Source organism: Cheilinus undulatus, linkage group 3 (genome assembly GCF_018320785.1).
Source record: "Cheilinus undulatus linkage group 3, ASM1832078v1, whole genome shotgun sequence".
NCBI lineage: Eukaryota > Metazoa > Chordata > Actinopteri > Labriformes > Labridae > Cheilinus > Cheilinus undulatus.
Window position 1 is genome coordinate 13,417,692 of NC_054867.1, and position 20,276 is coordinate 13,437,967.

Below are 20,276 nucleotides of genomic sequence, written 5' to 3' on the forward strand. Positions count from 1 at the left end.
TATCAGAATTACATATATTAATGTCTATGATTCTGAATCGATTCAAGATTTCCAAGATTATTTTTGAACGTACTTTACTACATCCTGGGCTTAATTTCAACTGTTGACCTGCGGAAAATATTTTCCTCCATGTGCTGCGTCAGTCACTGATGCTACAGGTGTATGGCTCGTTAGCTGCACTGTTAGCATGTTCATCCAGAGTAAATATCAGAGAGCTGTTGACTGGCACGGATAGTCAGTGACCGGTGTTACGGTTTAACGAGTGACCGTGTTACTGGTGGCTACAAGAATGCATCTAGGATAATAACGGATATAAAAAATAAAAAAGGAACCTATGTTTAGTTTTTCATTCAATTCATATCTCCTAAGCATATCATAGACATAAAAAAACACCTGCTCTCCTACGGTTTCGTTTACTGTTAAGGCTTTCAATTAATTAATTTTTTTTTCCCGCTGAGAAGTTTCTGATACATACATTCCTTCTTAAGCCCACACTTTTTATTCATATTAAAATATTTAGCAATTAAAGTGTAAATGACTTTTTTCTTGCTATAATTGCAATTAGATGGTTAAAAGCACTTCAAATATACTATAATATACTTACAAAGCATTAATTTGAGCACATTTTTATCAGTTAAAGACATACAGTCTCTTTGTGCACAGCAGATTGGAGCAGATTCTGAAATTTTTACCTCTTTTTTAAAAATAGGGAATGTGTTGTTTGGGACTCGGTTTGAATCAAAAATCAATTCTGAATCAAATTGTGAGATAATTAAAGATTCAAATCACTAAAAAAAAGGGCCTCATGCAGCTTGGAAGCTATAAGGTGTATATCACAACTATAGAACGTTAACTGGGGCCAAGTATCCATGCCAGCCTTAACATTTAAACATGTGACAAGAGTGGACACAAGTTTGGCATATTGCACTTGTTCAAGATGCCTTCAAAGTTCAGTTCTGTTTTTCACTTAACTTTATCTGACAAATAGAGGACCTAATGCCTCAACCAATAAGATTATTAAAAGTGAAACAAGAAATTGGTCTGCACAGGCTATCAAAATATTATCAGGGATGTCATTATCTACTCCATACATTTGCCAAAAAAAAGAAATAAACGAACAATATGAGCATCAAACACATTGAAATCATGGACTTTAGTTTAAGCAACTAATTGTGGCTATAACGTAGACACAGGACTTGTCTGTTATGTAAATGTACAGTTTCTCTCATGTATTTATGATGCATCTTATAGAAGATGGGCTGAGATCCACATCTTGACGGAGCTTTCATCATATAAAACAGGGAAAATTGCAATGTCACAATGTTTCCCATGAGCTTCCTTTCTTCTGTCTCGATGTAAAAGTAGAAGGTTGTAATAAAAACCTTACCCTCTCTCTTCACTGAGGTTGAAGCACTTTGGTCCCAGGTAAAATCTGTGCTTTTTCAAGATAAGATCCTGAGGCAAATCCTGATCTCTCTCAAATATTGCTCCACAGATACACACGTCCTTGTCAAAGAGTGGGCCGCCTACAAAGGCAAATCTCCTCACACTCCAGAGCTGGTGGAGGCTCTGCCATTCAGGGAGTGGACCTGTCCTAACCTAAAGAAGCTGTGGTTGGGGAAGGCCGTAGAGGACAAGAACCGCAGGATGAGAGCGTTCCTGGCCTGCATGCGCTCTGACACTCCTGCTATGCTGAACTCTGCCAACGTCCCCATGCCTTTAATGGTGCTGTGCTGCGTGCTGCGGTAAGTCTGTAAATCTAGGACAGACTATAGCCTTACATGCAGAAACATGTTATAGATGTCACTGATTTGGTGAGTGCAGTGTGTAGTCATTTTAGTGTAAGGGAGGAAAGGAGTTCTAAGACAGCATTATAACTATGTTAACCTTCTTTGTTTTGCTTCAGGTTTATGTTACAATGGCCAGGAGTAAGAATTTTGCGTCGTAACGAACTTGACGCTTTCCTAGCCCAAGCACTTTCTCCTAAACTTTATGAGCCTGACCAGCTGCAGGAACTGAAGGTGATTTTGTAGTGTAAACTTTATGAGGAGTGTCAGAGAAATGTATACCAGCCCTGAAGCACAGGAGTGTAGATAACATAATTTACCTTGCTCTTTTTTGCCTATTTGTATTTGAAATCTTTCATTATTACTGAAACTGGTGATAGAGTTAGCTTATTCCTGTCAGATTTCAAGTACGATTTTCTCTGGACACTCCTCATATTTGCATACAAAGCAACTGGCTCTACAAAACACAGTTTTGTCTGAGCCAGTTGTCCCTGAAGCTGTAGCTTTGCACTAAAAGATGTATTTATGTAGAGCTTTAAGTGACTCGCAGGGGTTCTCGTGTCATGTGTGGATGGTTTATCAAGTCTCAGCCAGAGCCGTTAAAGCGCCTGTGCTCTGCTCTCATTTGGCCTTTTGTTCATGTAAACCATCCACACAAGCTGTGTGCTTTGGTCCTTGTGGTCTGTCTGTGTGTAGCTTTGTCAGCCTGTCTGCTCTCTGCTGTGCCAGAACATCTAGGTTGTGTCTGCTGGCTTTTTGTGTTGGCTGGATTAGGTTGTACAGCTGTATTTGTGCAGCCAGGAGTGAATGAGCTGTTTACGCTTGCTCAATGCTTTGCTCTGCACCCTTGTAGATGATTGTATTGTCTTTTTTAGATGCTGTTTTGGACATTTAATTAGTCAGGATGCTTCTCTTCAACAGATTGACAACCTCGACCCTCGAGGAGTCCAGCTGGCTGCTCTGTTCATGAGCGGAGTGGACATGGCTCTGTTTGCCAACGACGCGTGCGGGCAGCCTATACCCTGGGAGCACTGCTGTCCATGGATGTACTTTGACGGCAAGCTGCTTCAGAGTAAACTCAACAAAGCCAACAGGGAGAAGGCCCAGCTCATTGACCTCTGTGATGGTCAGGTAGCTTCATACGCACCATGCACAAGTCAGCACAACTTAATCACATTAACATGGTTTATAGCAGATCTGAATGGACACACTAGAGTGCGCCATTAGGATCCACTGACTCCTCAGTCTGAGTATTCCTGTCTTTGCGTGCCCCACCCAGTTCCTTACATTTCATTTTCTTGTTTTTAATAATCAGTGACCTCAGCAGGCTTCAGTTAGAACAGACAAGAATCTTAAGTCAAGCTCAGCTCTTAGCCAGCACAACTTTCTTTTGTCTGCATTTTAGATAAACCTCATACACCCTGACAGAGTCCATGGATTGGCCAGATTCCATATCTGTTAGGTCCATGTCTGTCAGACAGGTCCATCTTGCAAAGCTTCAACACTGAAAGCTTTTCTTGACAAAAAAAATGTTTTTACTCTTCTCCTGACAGGCTTTGGCATAAGTTTGATTCTCCAAGAAACATCTTCTGGTTCTGTCTCCAGAACACTTATTCTTCAGGCATAATGAACATTTGCTCATGACACCGCAGAGTGTTTTCATGATGATAATCAAAGGGATACTGTGACTATTTAAGATACTCGTTACTATATTGTCACTTGTGATGTGACATAAATGACAAATTGTGGCAGTACTGTGATAAAGGATATACAAATATGCCAGAAGACCTCATGAAATCGGAGGATTATTTCAGATGATATTGATATATGGTAGTAAAATCAGAAATGTGCGTTTTGCTCAGAAAGCAATGGTTTTAAAGGCATCGTCTTATGTTTACATTCAAAGAAGCACATAAGATGGGATTCACCTTTGATTTAAGCCTCTTTCTTGCATTTGAATCACTGTTAATCTCCTGTTGTCTCAAAGCATATGAATCATCTTTACATAAGCATTTAGCTTTCAGAAAGTATCCCGAGGTAAATGACCGTCTCATAATAATTTGTTCAGCAGCTTATTGTCGTACTGAAACATTTCCTCATCCATCAGGGCCTCTACCACAGCACAAACACGGTAGTTAAGCCAACATAACAGGCTGTTTGGTGAACAGAAAGCTTGATTTAGAATCCTCTGTGCTTGTATGCAGGAACAGATGGAATCCAAGGTAAAAAAAAACAAAAAAAAAACGCTGTGAACTTTGTAGTAGAATATGAAGAGCATAAACAACCAGAAATGTAAACTCAGCCAAGACAATGTTTCAATTTTATTTCATTTAGGAGCTTTTATATCATTATTATTAGAAACTGATACCTACTGGATACCACAGTGACAAAAACAGTAGTCCTAGACTCACAGTATTGAGTAATTTATTGGTGCTTCTTGCCAGTTCCTCCCACTTTTCCAAATGTTGCCAATGCATTTGTCGATTTTACAGTGTTCTCTCTTTTCTGGTTGAAAATACGACTGAAGATAATCAATTTTCTATACTCTGTTATACTACTGATCAACTTTAATTTATACCGAAATGTTGTCCATGCTTTTGTACAATTTAGACAGTGTGGTGTGACATATGCCTGCATTCTTTGTCAAGCTGAAAGAAAAACTCTAACCATTATTAGGAGTCAAGTATATCTATCAAAGTTAATAGTTCTTTCTCTCTATTTAATTATTTAAGAAATATCAAGCTCTATATTGTGCATTGCCATTAAGATAAAATATATTGAGACATATTTTTTTTCTATATTGCCTAAAGATGCTACGATTGTGAAAATAAGGGCTGATACCGATGTTTTCGAAACTTCTTTTGATGTATGCAAACATTTATTGTCACATTTGACCAGGAGAACAGATCAGAAATGGTCTAACTGGTGACTTTTGGCATGGAAATGTAGCTAATTATACCAGATGCTATCATAAAACTGACAGGACACAACAGGTAAACCTTGGTAACTGATATCTGTGCATGCTACATCATTTGACTAATGGCCAGTGTTTGTAAACAGGTCCATTACTGGTTGATGCCAATGTTAAACTGATGCATCAGTGCAGACCTGTATTGGCTAACCCTGAGGACCAGGAGAATTTCCGGTGTGCTGGGCTGCTTTTAGGGCTTTTAGGGCTTGCTAGGGCTGTTGTGTAGTGACAGTAAATAGATCATACAGGTTGTGATTGCGTAGAATTTTTCTTCAAATTTTTCCTCTCTTTCTGCAGTTCCCTCTCTTCTCCTCTCTTTCTGCAGTTCCCTCTCTTCTCCTCTCTCTCCTACTTCATCTCCAGACTGTGATAACCAACGGCCAATCAGTAATACGCTTGGTCAGGAGGTCTGCCCTTCTGTCAGATTGGAAATACAAGTGTAACATTGGTTCCTTGAAAAGGTTAATTACCTTGCCCCAATACAATCATGAGGTTAATTTAGGCTAAAGAAATGTATGGATAACAACAAGAGCTAAGTCTGTGTAGGTTCTCATTTATCCAGGTCATGGTTATCCAAATCTTCCTCATGGGGGTAACTAGACTTGATTGAGGTTCCTGAAGATGTTTCACCTCTCCTCCAAATGGCTTCTTCAAGAAGCTCAATCAAGTCCAGTTGCCCCCATTGTCAGATTTGGACAAGAGGTAAGGTGGACCCGAAAGAGTTTTGAGTAATAAAGTTTTAGAAGCTGACGCAGCCAAATATGTAAGAAAACCAATGGTTTTTTGTCCCCTTTTTTTTTTAGTGACACAGGTAAGCTAGCGGTACCAAATGTGCAAGATGTAACATACAATGTGCAAACCACCATCCACGTCTATGAATTAATTTGCTGCCTTATGTGGTGTTGTATAGGGTAATGCATACAATAGGAAGAAGCTCTTTGCAAATAGTAACCTAGCTTTTTTCAATAAGAACTGAGGAAGAGCCACCACTAGCAGCCACAAACCATGAGAGTAGGCAGGTAGGATTCAGTAAGTATTTATATTTATAAAGAGTAGCCCACCTGTTAGCTACACCTGCTCTGTGACCTGTGCCATGTAAAAGAGACTAATGATTATGTACTATAGAAATAAAACTACCTTGGCTCAAAGATGATTGAGGAAAGAAAATAATTATTTTTAAGTAGAGAAGACTTGTAAAACTACAAACAACTGCTAAACTGTTAAAGTTTTCCTTGTTTAAAATGTTGGTAATCCCATGGTTGTCATAACAATGAGATAGTGATAATTATGAGACTATTTTTAAACTTGGTTTTGGTGTCAGAAGCAGTGTCAGGGTCCAGTTACATGCCTAATGCAGTTCTTACTGTCGTCACCTGTGAGCTGTTGTCCCAGTGTGTGAAAAATAAGAAAATAATTATAACAAATGTATGAAATCCACAATGGTATAACTCAAGTTTGATTTTGTGAACCAAAGAAGGCAGTTAGTATGCATTTTAAACTGCTTTCAAGCCTCAAAATCAGGTTTCAGCCATTTATCTGCCTTTAAATATAGGCAGAAGTTGTCAAATAATGACAGAAGACTAACACTGATCATGCACTTCCATGCTGAGGATTTTTATCTGCACTGATTTACCTGGATTTGTTTACTTTGAGGGGCCGCCATGGATAAACACATTCATTTTCACAGTTATTCTTCTTCAGAGCAGGACAGACTGCTGAATTTGCTCTACATCTGTTATTTTAGGTAGTATAAAAACATGCGGTCATATCCTTCTGAAGTGGAGCTGTGTAGGTTGATTCTACTTTTATCAGTGAATCAACCTCTAGAATAGGATAAATCCATATCCTTTTTTATTTTAGAAAGTATTAGATCTGATGGATAAAGTGATGATCTGTTTTGGTCTCTTTAGGTCGAACTGGTTGCCAAGGCGGAGAAGATGCGTCAGAGCATCCTTGAAGGTCTAAACTTCACTCGACCACCTCATCCTCCTCCATTCCCCCCACCGCCAATTCCACCTCCTCACGGGATGCCTTTCTACCCTCCCGCTGGCTCCTTCTTCCCCCCACCTCCTATGATGCCTCCTCAGGGGAGAGGCAGAGGGATGCCTGGTGAGCACAGATACGGCTGCTGGCTATATATTTTTGTGTTTTGTTTTTAAAATGACATGTGTAAAAGTGAAAGATTTCACTAAGATTGCACTAGTGTAACCCAACATTTTTATTTCCTCCATACAAGGACTTCAAGGAATGTCGTCGCAGGGTGGGAAGCTGGAGATAGCCGGCACTGTTGTGGGTCAGTGGGCTGGAGCTCGGCGCGGCAGAGGAAGAGGAGGCTTCCCTGTCCAGGTGGTGTCTGTGGGTGGACCAAACCGAGGGTGAGCACAGCGAGAAGATGAGACATCCAATTGTCTACTTTTTCTTGATAGAATTCATAGCTTACAGGGTCCCTGCAGATACTTGAAAAGTCTTAAATTGCACATTTGAGATTTAATGCCATAAAAAGTCTTAAAAAGTCAGATTTTTACAAACGAGAATTCTTAAATTTTAGAATGCACTTTGAATAGGACATGTCCTTATCCAGGCTTTGTTTTCAAGCCAACCTTAGATGATTTTAATCATTGCCCTCCACAAACTGTTGCATAAATGTTCTATATAATTCAGGAAATCAGTGTTGGATTTTGTGAATTTCCTGGGAGAAGAATCCAGACCCCTCTCTGTTGTTATGTGACTCTTTGGGATTTAATAAATTCTGTGTTGTTGTGAAACACCAGTACCCACCTGTAGCCCACCCTTATTTTAACAGGTTTTCACTGGTAAACCACATTATTCTGCTTTTTAATAGCAAAAATGCATTATCATAAATGTCAACATTATGTTGATAGAGTCGAGGCATTGAATGTGCCAGAAATAATTTCATTTGGGCGTTTATGGCCAAAACATTCATTCTTTCCTTTATATTTGAAATTTCATAAACAGGTCAATGAATCATAAAATTCAGCCCTGGTCCAGTGTGCTGAAAATTTCATACCTTTTATTTTTGACTGTCTATCATGAAAAAAGTGGTTTTGATTTTTCACAGTACAGGTCTTAAAAAGTCTTAAATTTGATTTTTAAAAGCATGTAGGAACCCTGGGTTATTCATAGGGACTGTTCTCTGTCGCCTGTAGTCGTCCCAGAGGTGTGATTTCAACACCCGTCATCAGGACGTTTGGACGAGGAGGAAGGTACCACACTCGAGTCTTCAAGAGTCAGACAGGGTATCTGGTAAGTGAGACATGAAACACTCTTCACATGGGAAACATGTGTCTGCACTTCATGCTGTAATCACTAGACTTCACTAGACCTTTGTGGGATAAGGATTGTAAATTCTCCATTTACTTTTATGCAAATAAAAGCACATTTCTGTCTGTCTTAAAATGCTACCGAGAGTAAAATTAGGATAAAAAACACTCTTGAGGCACATTTTTTTATCCTAATTTATTTTAATTTGTAATGATTAAACATATTCTCCCACACAAAAACTTGAAAGTGTGGGTTCTTTATGAATCTTTATTTGCTAGTTAATGTTTCACAAATTATTAAACATGCTGGTACAAAATTAAAGTCTCATTGTTGATCTGAAAAAATACTTTGAGTATTACTAATTACCTTCATTTGTTTATCTAAAAAATGTTTTTAGTAGATTTTTCACTACACAAAGAAACGGCTCCTTGGCTGTATATGTTTTCTCTTTGAATGCAGTACATTTTTCCTACAGACCCTCAATGAAGTCTGTTTCAGGCTTTACTTTACTGACCACATGCAAATGCATGACCATCACAACATTGCACACCACAACTGACAGTGAAAGTACCAGTGCTGACATTAGACTACATCCATTTTAGTCACTACATACATGTATGGTGTATTTCAGAGCCAGAAAAGTATCCATCAAACAATAGGCTTTTTTTTTTTTTTTAACTGTCAATTGTGTTTACTCTTTATCATAATGGCATCCAAATGTGCTAAAATGATGTTTCAAAAACGGGTTCTAGCATTCCTGGACATCATTCCTGTGTGCCGCAATGTACAGCATTAGCTAAATTTAACTTGTCATTGACATTCAGCTTGGGTAACTCCTGCAAAAAGCAGGTAAACGGCAACAAATCTGCCATCATACACTGTTCCCCTCTGCGTTCAAGCTCTCGACCAGAAGTTCGGGAGCCATAGAGTCCATTCAAAGGAAACTCGTGCACACAGTTCAAATTGTAAAGGGTTTTTATTTGCAATATGTCAGTGCAAGACCATCATTAGGTGAACCAGCGTTTGCCTGCCTCTTTCTTTGCAAGTTGGACAGTGTCCAGGAGTTTCCTTTGAAAAGCTTTTATTGTACAAAATTGGGGAATTTGTGGACAAGACCATTTATTTTCCATTGGCATACAGCAAACATCATGGCCATTTTACAGTCCAGGCTGGGCCAGACATTGTGATGCCAGATACAAAAGGTCTATGGTGCTTTATTATATTGTTGTCTTGTTAGACTCTCATGTCACTTGTAAAAGTATGTCACAACTTTAGACTTTGAAATTTTTATCCGTAACAATTCCAACATTGGTCAGTGATGAATTCAGTGTTTACCATAAGAGATACAGTGCTTAACAAATTTATTAGACCACCTGTCATATTTGTCTCATCCAGCATCATGAAGTGCTTTAATGCGGACTCTTTCATTTTCAGTGAGCTCTCCACGTTTTACCATTTTGAACAGGAGTGAGGGATTTCAAACTGAATTCACCCAAATTTGTGCCGGCTCACTGGGCTTCTCTGAGAAGTCAGAAATTTATCAAGCATAACATTCAACCACTAAAACTGATTTTTCTGTTCAGGAAAGCAAGTAAATAACTATAATTTGACATATTAATCAAGAAATATTTATGAAAAAATAATAAAAAATAATTTGGTAATTACAAATGCTATTAATTTAGGGCGGCTGTGGCATAAACCTTACTTTAGTTAGGGTTAGGGTGGTCTAATAAATTTGTTAAGCACTGTATATCAGGGCATAGTTTACTGTTCTTATCATGTCAGATTTATCTAATGCATCACACGTGAATCTTAACATTAATGAACCTTCTTATATGGTAATTTCTACATAGACAAAGGATATCAGGCGAACATTTCACAGAGAACATCCATTCCTTTGTTCATTCTTTTTTTTTTGTATTTTTTTTTTACAAAAATTGCAGGAATGATTTTCTGTGCATTTATGAAAGCATGTAGAAGGAGGACACTGTGACAACACACAGTGTTCTACACCACTTTCCACATTATTGAGCAACTGGCATTTTTCTCTTATTTTCCAAAATATTAATGCAAATGACAGTCAGAATATTTTTCAAGTCATCAGCCGTTAGAGCATAATTCAGATGTTTTTGAACAAACTTCATAATGATGCCCATTATTTTTAAAAAATAAAAACCTCAAAATGCACTCTTCCACATTATTATGTAAAACAGAGTTTTAAAAGATTTTATAGGTTGTAAAGAACTGAAAATGGTCATTCATTGAATTTGCAGCTTTAGGAGGTCATTTTTACTGAAATCAAAAGCTATTTAATCAAAAACATCTTAACAGGCAAAGTTACATGTAAACATAGAAGACATTTGTGGCTGATTCAGAGCACAGACGGGTTCGTGCAGATCAGAGTCAAAAACTCTGATGAAGACGCAGTGTGCGTCGACACGTTAGTCCTCTGCACCTTATTAAACGTCCTCAAGTGATTTGTGTGCTCCAGTTTCTTCATTGGGTTTACCTGGTTTACCCACTGAAACACCTCTGATTGTTGCTGGTCCTTTTGTGAGCACCGACCTCCACGAGTGGAAGGGGCTGAAGCGCAAGAGACTCTCTCACCACTAAAAAAAAACTGTTGTTGGGTTGGAGGCAGTTCACATCAAAACAGCAGCTCTGGGAGGCTATTCTGACATCCTGCAAAGAAATTCAAGAAGAAACTCTCCAAAAATTCTCAAGTTCAATGGATGCAAGAATAGTGAAGGTAAAGTAAATATGACCTCCTAAAGCTGCAAATTCAATGAATGACCATTTTCAGTTCTTTACAACCTATAAAATCTTTTAAAATTCTGTTTTGCATAATAATGTGGAACAGTGCGTTTTGAGGTTTTTATTTTAAAAAAATAATGATTATCATTATGAAGTTTGTTCAAAAACATTTGAATTATGCTGTCACGGCTGATGACCTGAAAAATATTCTGACTGTCATTTGCATTGATATTTTGGAAAATAAGAGAAAAATGTCATTTGCATAATAATGTGGAAAGCGGTGTAAAAAACACAAGGGAATCCCTGAGAAAATAAATCTTAGTCCGGCATTGCAGTTTGTTTATGGCCTTTGAATGTTTATCAGCCTTGCTTCTTTTGACCCCACCACAGTTCATCAGCACCACTGGTCCCTCATGTGCATTGGGTTCCTACTATCATCGAAGCACTGAGGCCTTTTCTTTGACAGACTTATCACAAATGAGTCCAACCATTAAAAACATGTACCAGTATGTACACCTACCTTTTCTGCTTGGTTTTTTTGCAGAGTGAAGAAGCATTTAACACTTTGAGCCATGCTGTTAGGGAGGGATGTGGAGTGTGTGGATGACTAAAACAATAATTGACACAGGAATGCCCAGGTAGCTGACTGCAGAGTAAAAAACATGACTGAACAAATCAACAGAAAAAGATTAAACTGGCATCATACAAAAGCCATTATGAGGAAATGCAAGCATACATTTTATCTCACTCAATCTTCATGTGATGCAAAAGGTTCATTGTTTTCTTGAGATCTTGAGAAATTAATACATTATCACATAAAGGACAGCTTAGTTATCACAAGAAAAGGAGTTAAGTATGTTGAGATCCTGAGAAAATATAATGAACTTTTTATCCCAGGAAACTGGAATAAGTAGGTAGGGTGTCTGTGGACTGCAGGGTATTAAAAAGTATTAAAAGTTTATCAATCGGTTTATCCAAAAGTAAGGCTTTTAAAAAGTATTAAAGTCTTTGACAAGACTTCAAGTCTGAAACATTGTGTTTTTTATATATACATATAAAAATTTAATCACACAGGAGATTGGAGCGTTTACTGTCCACTCAGATTTATGGAAATTAATTATTGAAATGAATACTAGTCAATGACAGTGAACTATGGCTGATCAGCTACAACAGTAAAGTGATCATTGGCACATAAATGTTTTAAAATCAAATTGAAAAGGATAATAGATGTCCTGAAATGGAAAAGTATACCTTGTTGTCTTAAAACCTAAATGTATGCTGCTCTAGTTTTAAGTTTAACCACAGTGCACACCTTATAAACAGGAACTTCTAGATTATGTATGACATCTTTTAGACTGCTTAAGTAAAAAATAGACCTTCTGTTGACAGCTACCTTATGGTATCAGATTTTTTTTCTCACTGTCTCATCTCCAAGCTCTACAAGAAATACTGCTGGCATTTTCTTTTCTTTGTTGTCCCTTTTCTTGTCTTAGTAGCTACATAAATATGTATGTAACTGTGTAGTTAATGTAACAGGATAGAAATTGGAGATGCAAAAGTCTTAAAATGAACAACGAGGGTCTTAAAAAGGTTTTTAAAAGTATTAAATTTAATTTCAGATTTTCTGTATATACCCTGGTAAGGCTTCCATACATTATACGACTTTTTTCCACCATTTTTACCAAGCAGACACGTGAGTCCTGTCTCTCAAATTGAGAGGTGCTGCTTAAGTCCTCATCATAGCTGACTGGGTTTGATTCCTTTTCATTCATTTTCATTCACAATTAAATTTCAAAATTAATGCTGCCCAAGGACACCAAGGCCAGAGTAGTATGACAAAAATCGAGAAAAGCAGCCTCTATGATTTTTTATTTTTTATTTTAATTTTTTTTATCAGGAGGGTGGGATTCCAAAAATCATGATGCCTCATTATAGACAAAGATCATAATACAACTGTTGCTCTTTTCACAGTTTAATTACAGTGCCAAACAAAATTCCAAAGCTATTATTTGTGCTTACAGATGAGTGGGAGAGTAACAGCCCCTCTGCAGGTCTTTGTGCTTTTTAAAATCCTTAAATTTTACTGTTAATTGGCTTCTACATTGCTTTCCAATAATTTTGCTTGTATTAAAGACCTTTCGCACACATCTGTATTTCCTACATGTCCCACATCATTTCAAGAAGAATACTCGGTCTCTGTCGCAGCCCAGCTGTCTTTGGCATCAATTAAAATTTCTTTTGTTGTCTTTCCTTTTTAGCCCAGTAAGCCGTCTCATAAGCCAGCTCATACATTTGGACACGATGCAGTGAAAGAGAGAAAGAGGTCCAAAGCAGAGGAGAAAAAATCCTCCGCTGCACCATGCGATGGCTCGACAACGGAGAATGGTGTGGAGGACAAAGAGCTGGGCCAGCTGAATGGAGATAAAGATGAAAGCGGGGCTCCCATACAACCTGAAAGTGCCTTTACAAGTGACTCCAAGACGTGCAATTCTAATCCTCACTTAAATGCACTAAATGTAGACAGCGGCTGCCATAGAGATGAAGGTCTAGAGGCCGCTGTCTTGAGTAAAGAAGAGTAAGCCTATTTTTTTAGAGAGGGACAGGGATGAAAGATGGAAAAGCATTGAATCTGGAAATTTGAGAATAAAACTCAGTTCCCTCTCAATACAGATTTATTATTCTCATAGTTTAAAGAGTTGTTAACTCCCATCACCGAAGTTTCTGCTTGTTAACAAGAACACTACTATTCCTTTGTATTAGGATATTAAATCTTCAAAAGCTTTACTTTTGAAGCATCTTAGTTCTTATTGGTTGATACTCTTATTTGACCCGTGTTATATGTTTGCAGTAGGTAATCAGTTTGTTATTGTCATGGTAACTAAGAAAAGGAAACTGCAACACGACTGCCTTGGTTGCAACTTTTACTTTGATTCATGTACAAGCAACTGTGTCCTTTAGTTCAGAATAACTCCATGTATTTTCAGTGATTTATCCGTAGCATTTCAACAAGTTGCTCAAAAAAATCAGACACAAGATCCTGTCAGTCTCTGACACTCACCTTCTTGAATCAAAAATCAAGCTGTAGTATGATGGCTTCAACAAAAAAACCCTTCTCTGCATGGTTTAACTGGTGTGTAGTTATTATGCATGTGGTCTTTTCTTCTTTCATCACAGGTACTGTGCCTATTGCAAATGAATGCAATGGCTAATATCACTGGTAGCCCTTAAAAGTTGTTAACCGTTGTAACTGATTTGTTCTGACCTTGATTTGTTTGTGATACTGATCTCTGTTGCATTTAATTATAAAAAGCAAAAGTTATCTAGCCACTTTGAAATAGTGAAGTTACACAATATTGTTCTTTGTTGTTTTCTTCTTGCATTAATCGAATATCTGAACGTACCCCTTAAAAAGCGTCTATCAGAATCACTCCTTATGAAACTCAAAGCAGCACACTCCACCATCAGATTAAGACTTCACACATCTGGGGTAATCACTTTAGTGCTCTGTTTTAGTGGTGGTTTAAGTTCCTCTTCTCCTACACCAGAGTTGTCATTTAACATCTCAACTTAATTGTCCTTCTCCTCCTTCACTAGTGATCAGATAAACGGTGTATTCCCTCAGTCCCCCTGCAAGAGCTCAATAGGTAACCTCTGTAAGTTGGATCAGTTTCTTCCTGACTGATGGATTGTTAAAGGATGAACTGCTGTTGGGATTGATTGGATGTTGATGGATTGTGGTGGATGTATTTGAAGAAACTTAGCTACAAAGCTTAATAAAATTATATTCTTTTAGTACAAGTTGTGTTCTTTTTATTTTTATTGTACTGTAACAGCATGTATACATAAATATTTCACCCTTTTCCTGCTCACTCACTGACTTATTGCATATTTAAACCCCTGCATTCGTTTTTAAGGCAGAAGGGTAAGAAAATCTGCTTTAATGCAAATATACAAATTAGCAAAATCAGGACTCTAAAGGTTTCACTTCTGGAAATAACAAGTATTTATTGATTCAACTAATTGCTAAAGATTGCTAAAATATGTTTAGCAAAAATTCTTTACTGTTTTCCAGATCTCCCAGTGAAGCATACGTTGGCAAATGGAGTTGAAAGTCAAAGTTTTGTGAGAGAAGTGGAAAATGTTGCATGTGCATGTTCATCGCCATGAAAGTTTCTAAGTGGACTTTAAGTCCAAGATAAATGTAAAATGCTTAATCTCAAGAACATTGGTTATTTTATTGAAAAATCTTCTGAAATCACTTCCTCTGAACTGTACTAATACAAACCAAAGAGAGCAATGTGCACAATGTTGCTTAAACTCCATGTCATGGTTGTTGTAAAGATAAATGTCCCACCAGAACCCCATAGATGAGTGAAAGTTTCAACTAATCACAATCCTTTTGTAGTACCTTCAAATACCAACTCTTGTAATTGATTTTAAAATAGAGAAGAAAACTTTCAGTAGGTTTCACCTTCCTTGATCTCTGTAATTTCAATGCATACTACACACTAGCAACCAGTTATGTAGTTTTAGTAATGAGATGCAGCTTCAAATGTGACTATTTTTTCCAGTTATTTCATTACATGATGTGTCTATGATTTTTATGAAAACAGAGAAAACTGGGAAATTAGTGTAAGTAGTAAACCACCATATTTAAAAAAGATTGATATTGAACCTATAATTATATCTAATAGCCAAAACCAGAAAATTCATGGGTAATAACCCATGAATGTGAATGAAGACTTGACACCCTTGAAAACGAGATGATTCATCCCAGGGGGCTGTCCCTTCAATAAATTTCATAATTTAAATTTAGTCATGGTATTATCTAAAGATATCTGCCCTCTAAAAACAGCAAAATCAGGGAAATATCACAATCTTTAGAGTTAATAATTAACAAAGACTGGTATTTCTAATATATATGTCACATTTTTAAATACAGTTTAAACCAAGGAATTAATCTTAACCCGTAATTGCATACAAAAGACTATAATTATATTTATCTGATACATTCTGAAAACAGGAAGTGAGTATAAAGTGTGGTGTAAACCATAAATATTTATCAAAGAGTAATATTTAGCCCATTATATAATTTTCTTCAAACAGCTTAATCATGACATTTGCATTGCTAGTATCAATAAGTATTAGTATTTTCTAAATTGATATTAAGCCTATGACTTGTTTTATACTATACTATATATATAGTGAATAATGTTCGTAGTAACCCATTAATATATTTTTAATTGATATGTAGTCAACGAAAATATTTAGTATATGTATATATACTATCTTCAGTGTTGTTCGTAGTAACAACAGTATCTAACAAAGAATATTTATTTACCTTGTATTTTTAAAGCAGCTTAAACCTTGAAATGAGAACAGCTAGTTTTAAATATTTTTTAATTCATATTAATGATTTTTTTTTAAATTAAAAACAACAAGTTTAACCATTGAATTAGTATAATGTTCGTAGTAAGCCATAATTATTTAACAAAGATGAATATTTAGCCCTCATTAGCCTACCTGTTCACTCAGAGACACCTAACAGGACGCTGCCATTACACTGATTATGGAATAAAATAAAACTACGGAGGATGACACAATGTACTAATAATGCTTTTAATGTGGTCATTTATACGCGTTATAATCATCCTGTGTAAAATATCGCACGTTACCATTCCATTTTCTTTCATTTTTTTTTTTAAATATTATAATTATTTAATTTGGTTTTATTTACCATATATTACGTAACAGCTAAATTACTGTACTCTGGCATTGTTTGTCTGTCTAAGCTTAAACAAGCGATGTAAGGCGAACAAAAAAAATATTTTTTTTCTTTCGTTAAAGCCACTGCATTTAATTGTGTTGTTAACAGAAAAAACCTCACTGATATCTGCAATGTTGATTGATCCGGGTACTCATTCATCTGATTTGAGCTCCGCTGATTTAAAACCAGCTCCCTGACGTAACATTCACATTTATTTATTTATTTATTTCGCAACGACATCGAGGCTACATTTTCCTCTAGCTTCTAATATGACCGCCTCGATGCCGTAACGTACAGTCACCAGGGGGCATGCACATAGTAATAATAATAATAATGCATTTCAGGAAAGTCTGCTACGACGAGCCTCCATCGTTTCCACCACACGGCCGTGGTGTGATGGAGATGTGCGTTTAGGTTCATGTGTCCGGCGGGTCTGCCCCTGGCTTTTTTTCTGGGGAAGATCATATTGGATCATATTGTTTGCAGGACGTTGTTCCTCCTGCAGCCCCCCCAGTCTATCCCGACGTAGTTGTGAATTGAACATGGCGACTGTACCAGTATATTGCATCTGCAGATTACCTTACGACGTGACCCAGTTTATGATCGAGTGCGATGCTTGCAAGGACTGGTTCCACGGCAGGTAAGGCCAGATTGCTCACCGTGGTGTTTTTGTGGCGGTTTGCATTTGTGGAAAACAAACAAAAATGGCGAGGTCTCGGTGCGTTTGACAGCTTTGTGGCTCTCAGTCGCCCGTCTACATCTGAAGAGAGGCCGCTTGGAGAAGAAGAAGAAGGCGGAGTTAAATATAGCAGACCGGGGTTGTGACATTTTTTCGTGAATAACGCTTAGCATATTCCTATTTTAAAAAGTTACGGTGGTTTATCGAGTGATTTTGGTGTGGGCTTCGTGTGTTAATTGCGCTTGATGGGTCTTTCACATCCCCGCATAGCCCCAAACTGAACCGTTCCCGTCGTAATGAGCGGGCGGCTGAGGCAGCGGGGGAAGCCGAGGCAGACTCGCTGTTTCTCTCCCCTTCCCTCTCTTCTCAACCGCTCTCTGGCTCACATATTTGCGCTTTTGTCTGTTAATGCTGTGTCATTGTGACAATTTCTCTATCTTGTACCGACTGTTCTTACAAAGCACGGTTAAAATCACGACCCGAGTCTGTTCTCAGCCCCGTACAGCCTTCCTGCCAGGCAGCAGCTATGGCTGACAATAGCCCGTATTGGATGCCCTTAAGCTTTAGCGGGGTAATAGAACAACATTTTGCACGTCTACTGAGCTTGTTTATCACCATTATGAGCTGTAGATATTTGCTGTGGACTTTCATTTGGATTAACACGTAGATATATCGCCTGTCGCCGCTCATCACTTTCCCCGCCGTACATATGCTGTTGTGATCACAGACAAATCCCTGTTATCATCATGTTTTATTTCCCTCCTCTTGTCGGAGTTGCTGCTACACAAGTCTGCCTCTGCACTCCGCTTTGTTTTGGCGTGTTTCATGCAGTTCGGCTACACTCACTGTGTCTTATTGGTAATACATGATTTGTTAATCGTGTTTCCTTTGGTGAACAAGCCCGTCAGAGCAATGAAGAGTATTTACGCGCCTGAACGTTAACCCTTTAATGCTTCCCCAAGCTGCCTAGACTTTACAGTGTTATTACATTATTAAGTGGTGAATTAAATGAGGATCAGTCATGACCTTCAATCAGGCATCAGCATGAGTCAGAAACATTCACAATGACAAGAAGGGGAAATCTTGACACAATAGTGAATTTTAACACATTTATATTATATTAAGACAGTCAGACTGCCGTAATCTGGCTTGTCATGTCACATAAAGAAAGGAAGGAAATTATTCTTGCTCAAGCTTTAAAGGAGAGTTTGTTCACACATTTAATAATTAAATCTTCATCCTTCCTCTCTTGAGTTGTCAGACACCAGATCCTCACGGGCCCTTTATTAGGGGGTTATGATTGAGCATGAAGGATGCTTGCAATCTCAAAACTTCAGTTTTTGATCCTGATAAATAAAGCTGTCATGCTACTTGTTCTACAATGGCTATCTGCTGTAGGTGTAAGATGGAGAGCAATAATACTGCATGCAGCTTTACACTGTATTATGTTAGGAACTCTTTACTGTATCACATTCACATCAGCACACTTACAGCACAGTCTCACTATATGATGGCAACAGGGGTTGACCGGTTATTAATGCCAATATTTTGGGATTTGGCCGATTATCTGGCACTGCACTTCCTCTCTGACGTTTTCCCTCTAGAGTCTCTACTGTACAATTAGACTGGCTTGATGCCACACAACTACCAGCCAATCAACACTGAAGCCTGGGTGACACTGACACATGAAGTGCTATTTTCTGTTTCCTGGTGCTACGGTGTTGCTCTGTGATGTTTCTCATATTGACAAAACTAATGCTAAATTGTCTGTTTTCCTACATTTTTAACATGCAGTTTTACTTTTGCGTCATTTTTACATCATGTTAAATGCATAATGTTTCAAAGTATCAGTTATCAGTCTCATAAACTACTAATAATCGGTATCAACCCTGAAAAACAATATTGGTCAACCCCTAGTTTAAATAGATTATTTTAGCTGTAATGCAATGTATCATGAGTAAATGTGCTGTTACGTCACAGAAAACGTGTTCCATTGTGTCAGTCATGATTTGGTAAAAATTGGGGATGCACAATATTATTGGCATGATATCGGCAGATGTAAGCTTAAAAAGTAAAATATCAGTATCGGCAGATATGAAAATTTCTGCCAATATTTGCAGCCAGTATTTTAGCTTTAAAAATCTGATTATATTAGCTGTAAATATCAGCCATACAAGCCGATGAGTTTGTGGAGTTTTAGGCTGGACCGACAGATCTATGTCAGCTGAAGTCTTTTTCTTAATTCTTCATCATTCCTCACCTTTTAAAGCGGGTTTTAAGGACTGAAATGTATTAATTTGTTCATCCTCAAACTGTAAATTGTGTTTAAGTAACCAAAGTACTGTGTGACGATATTCAGCTCAGGAACATCTAAAAAAGGAATCTATAGCTTCTGATGATAGCACTGCTAACGTTAGCCATATTCTGCAAACCAGTTTTGCATCGTCAGGTCTAACGTTTTACTGTTGCAGTGTGAAGCTGGTTTAAAGAATGTGTTTATTTTACTGTAGTTAGTCAGCTAAACACAATTATATTTTGGGTTTAACCAGATGGGGAAATTAAACACCTACCAACATCATTCATGTTAAAAATTACACTTGTAATGTTGCCGTTCTCACATTTTTCTGTAAGCTGCAGTCCAGGATGATGGTGGGCATGCGGCTTAAGTGGGCTACGCTATGTATGACGTAATCGTTTCAGGAAAGATACGGTTGGCTGTTCACACAGAAACGAAACCGTAAGCGTTTACAGATTTGTTCACTCTGGGACTTGGTTTCAAAAAGCAGTGTTTACGGCCTCCCAAAACGCTGTTTCTGTGTGGATGAAACACCGATACGACAAAAAAACTTTTGCGTATACTCCTGAATTCATCTCTGTGTGCACAGGGCCTAAGAGTCTTTGGTGGATTCTTCTCCTCGCATCTTCCTGAATCTTGTCAGGGTGATGATTTGCCAAGTGGCTCTTTATGTTAACTGTATTCCCCATCAAGTGTGTCACTGAAGTCTGGCAGTGTCTGCATGCTGGTTTTTGTTTGTT

The 20,276-nt window shown here is 37.7% G+C and overlaps 2 protein-coding genes across 3 annotated transcripts in view; both read left to right on the forward strand.

The window, feature by feature from the left end:
• The window catches only part of LOC121506958 (constitutive coactivator of PPAR-gamma-like protein 1 homolog), a 39,193-nt gene extending 24,625 nt beyond the window's left edge, over positions 1-14,568 (forward strand). Inside the window, exons 11-17 of the mRNA XM_041783026.1 lie at positions 1,496-1,745; positions 1,907-2,021; positions 2,709-2,918; positions 6,669-6,867; positions 6,995-7,133; positions 7,926-8,022; positions 13,053-14,568. Coding sequence (XP_041638960.1) covers positions 1,496-1,745; positions 1,907-2,021; positions 2,709-2,918; positions 6,669-6,867; positions 6,995-7,133; positions 7,926-8,022; positions 13,053-13,373 — 1,331 coding nt within the window. The 3' untranslated portion in view covers positions 13,374-14,568. The remainder of the gene's footprint in view (positions 1-1,495; positions 1,746-1,906; positions 2,022-2,708; positions 2,919-6,668; positions 6,868-6,994; positions 7,134-7,925; positions 8,023-13,052) is intronic.
• A 2,291-nt stretch (positions 14,569-16,859) lies between these two features.
• phf2 (PHD finger protein 2) overlaps positions 16,860-20,276 on the forward strand; it is a 56,441-nt gene continuing 53,024 nt past the window's right edge. For both annotated transcript variants that reach the window (XM_041782870.1, XM_041782871.1), the window contains exon 1: positions 16,860-17,201. In XM_041782870.1, the coding sequence (XP_041638804.1) occupies positions 17,104-17,201 (98 nt within the window). In that variant the 5' untranslated portion in view covers positions 16,860-17,103. The remainder of the gene's footprint in view (positions 17,202-20,276) is intronic.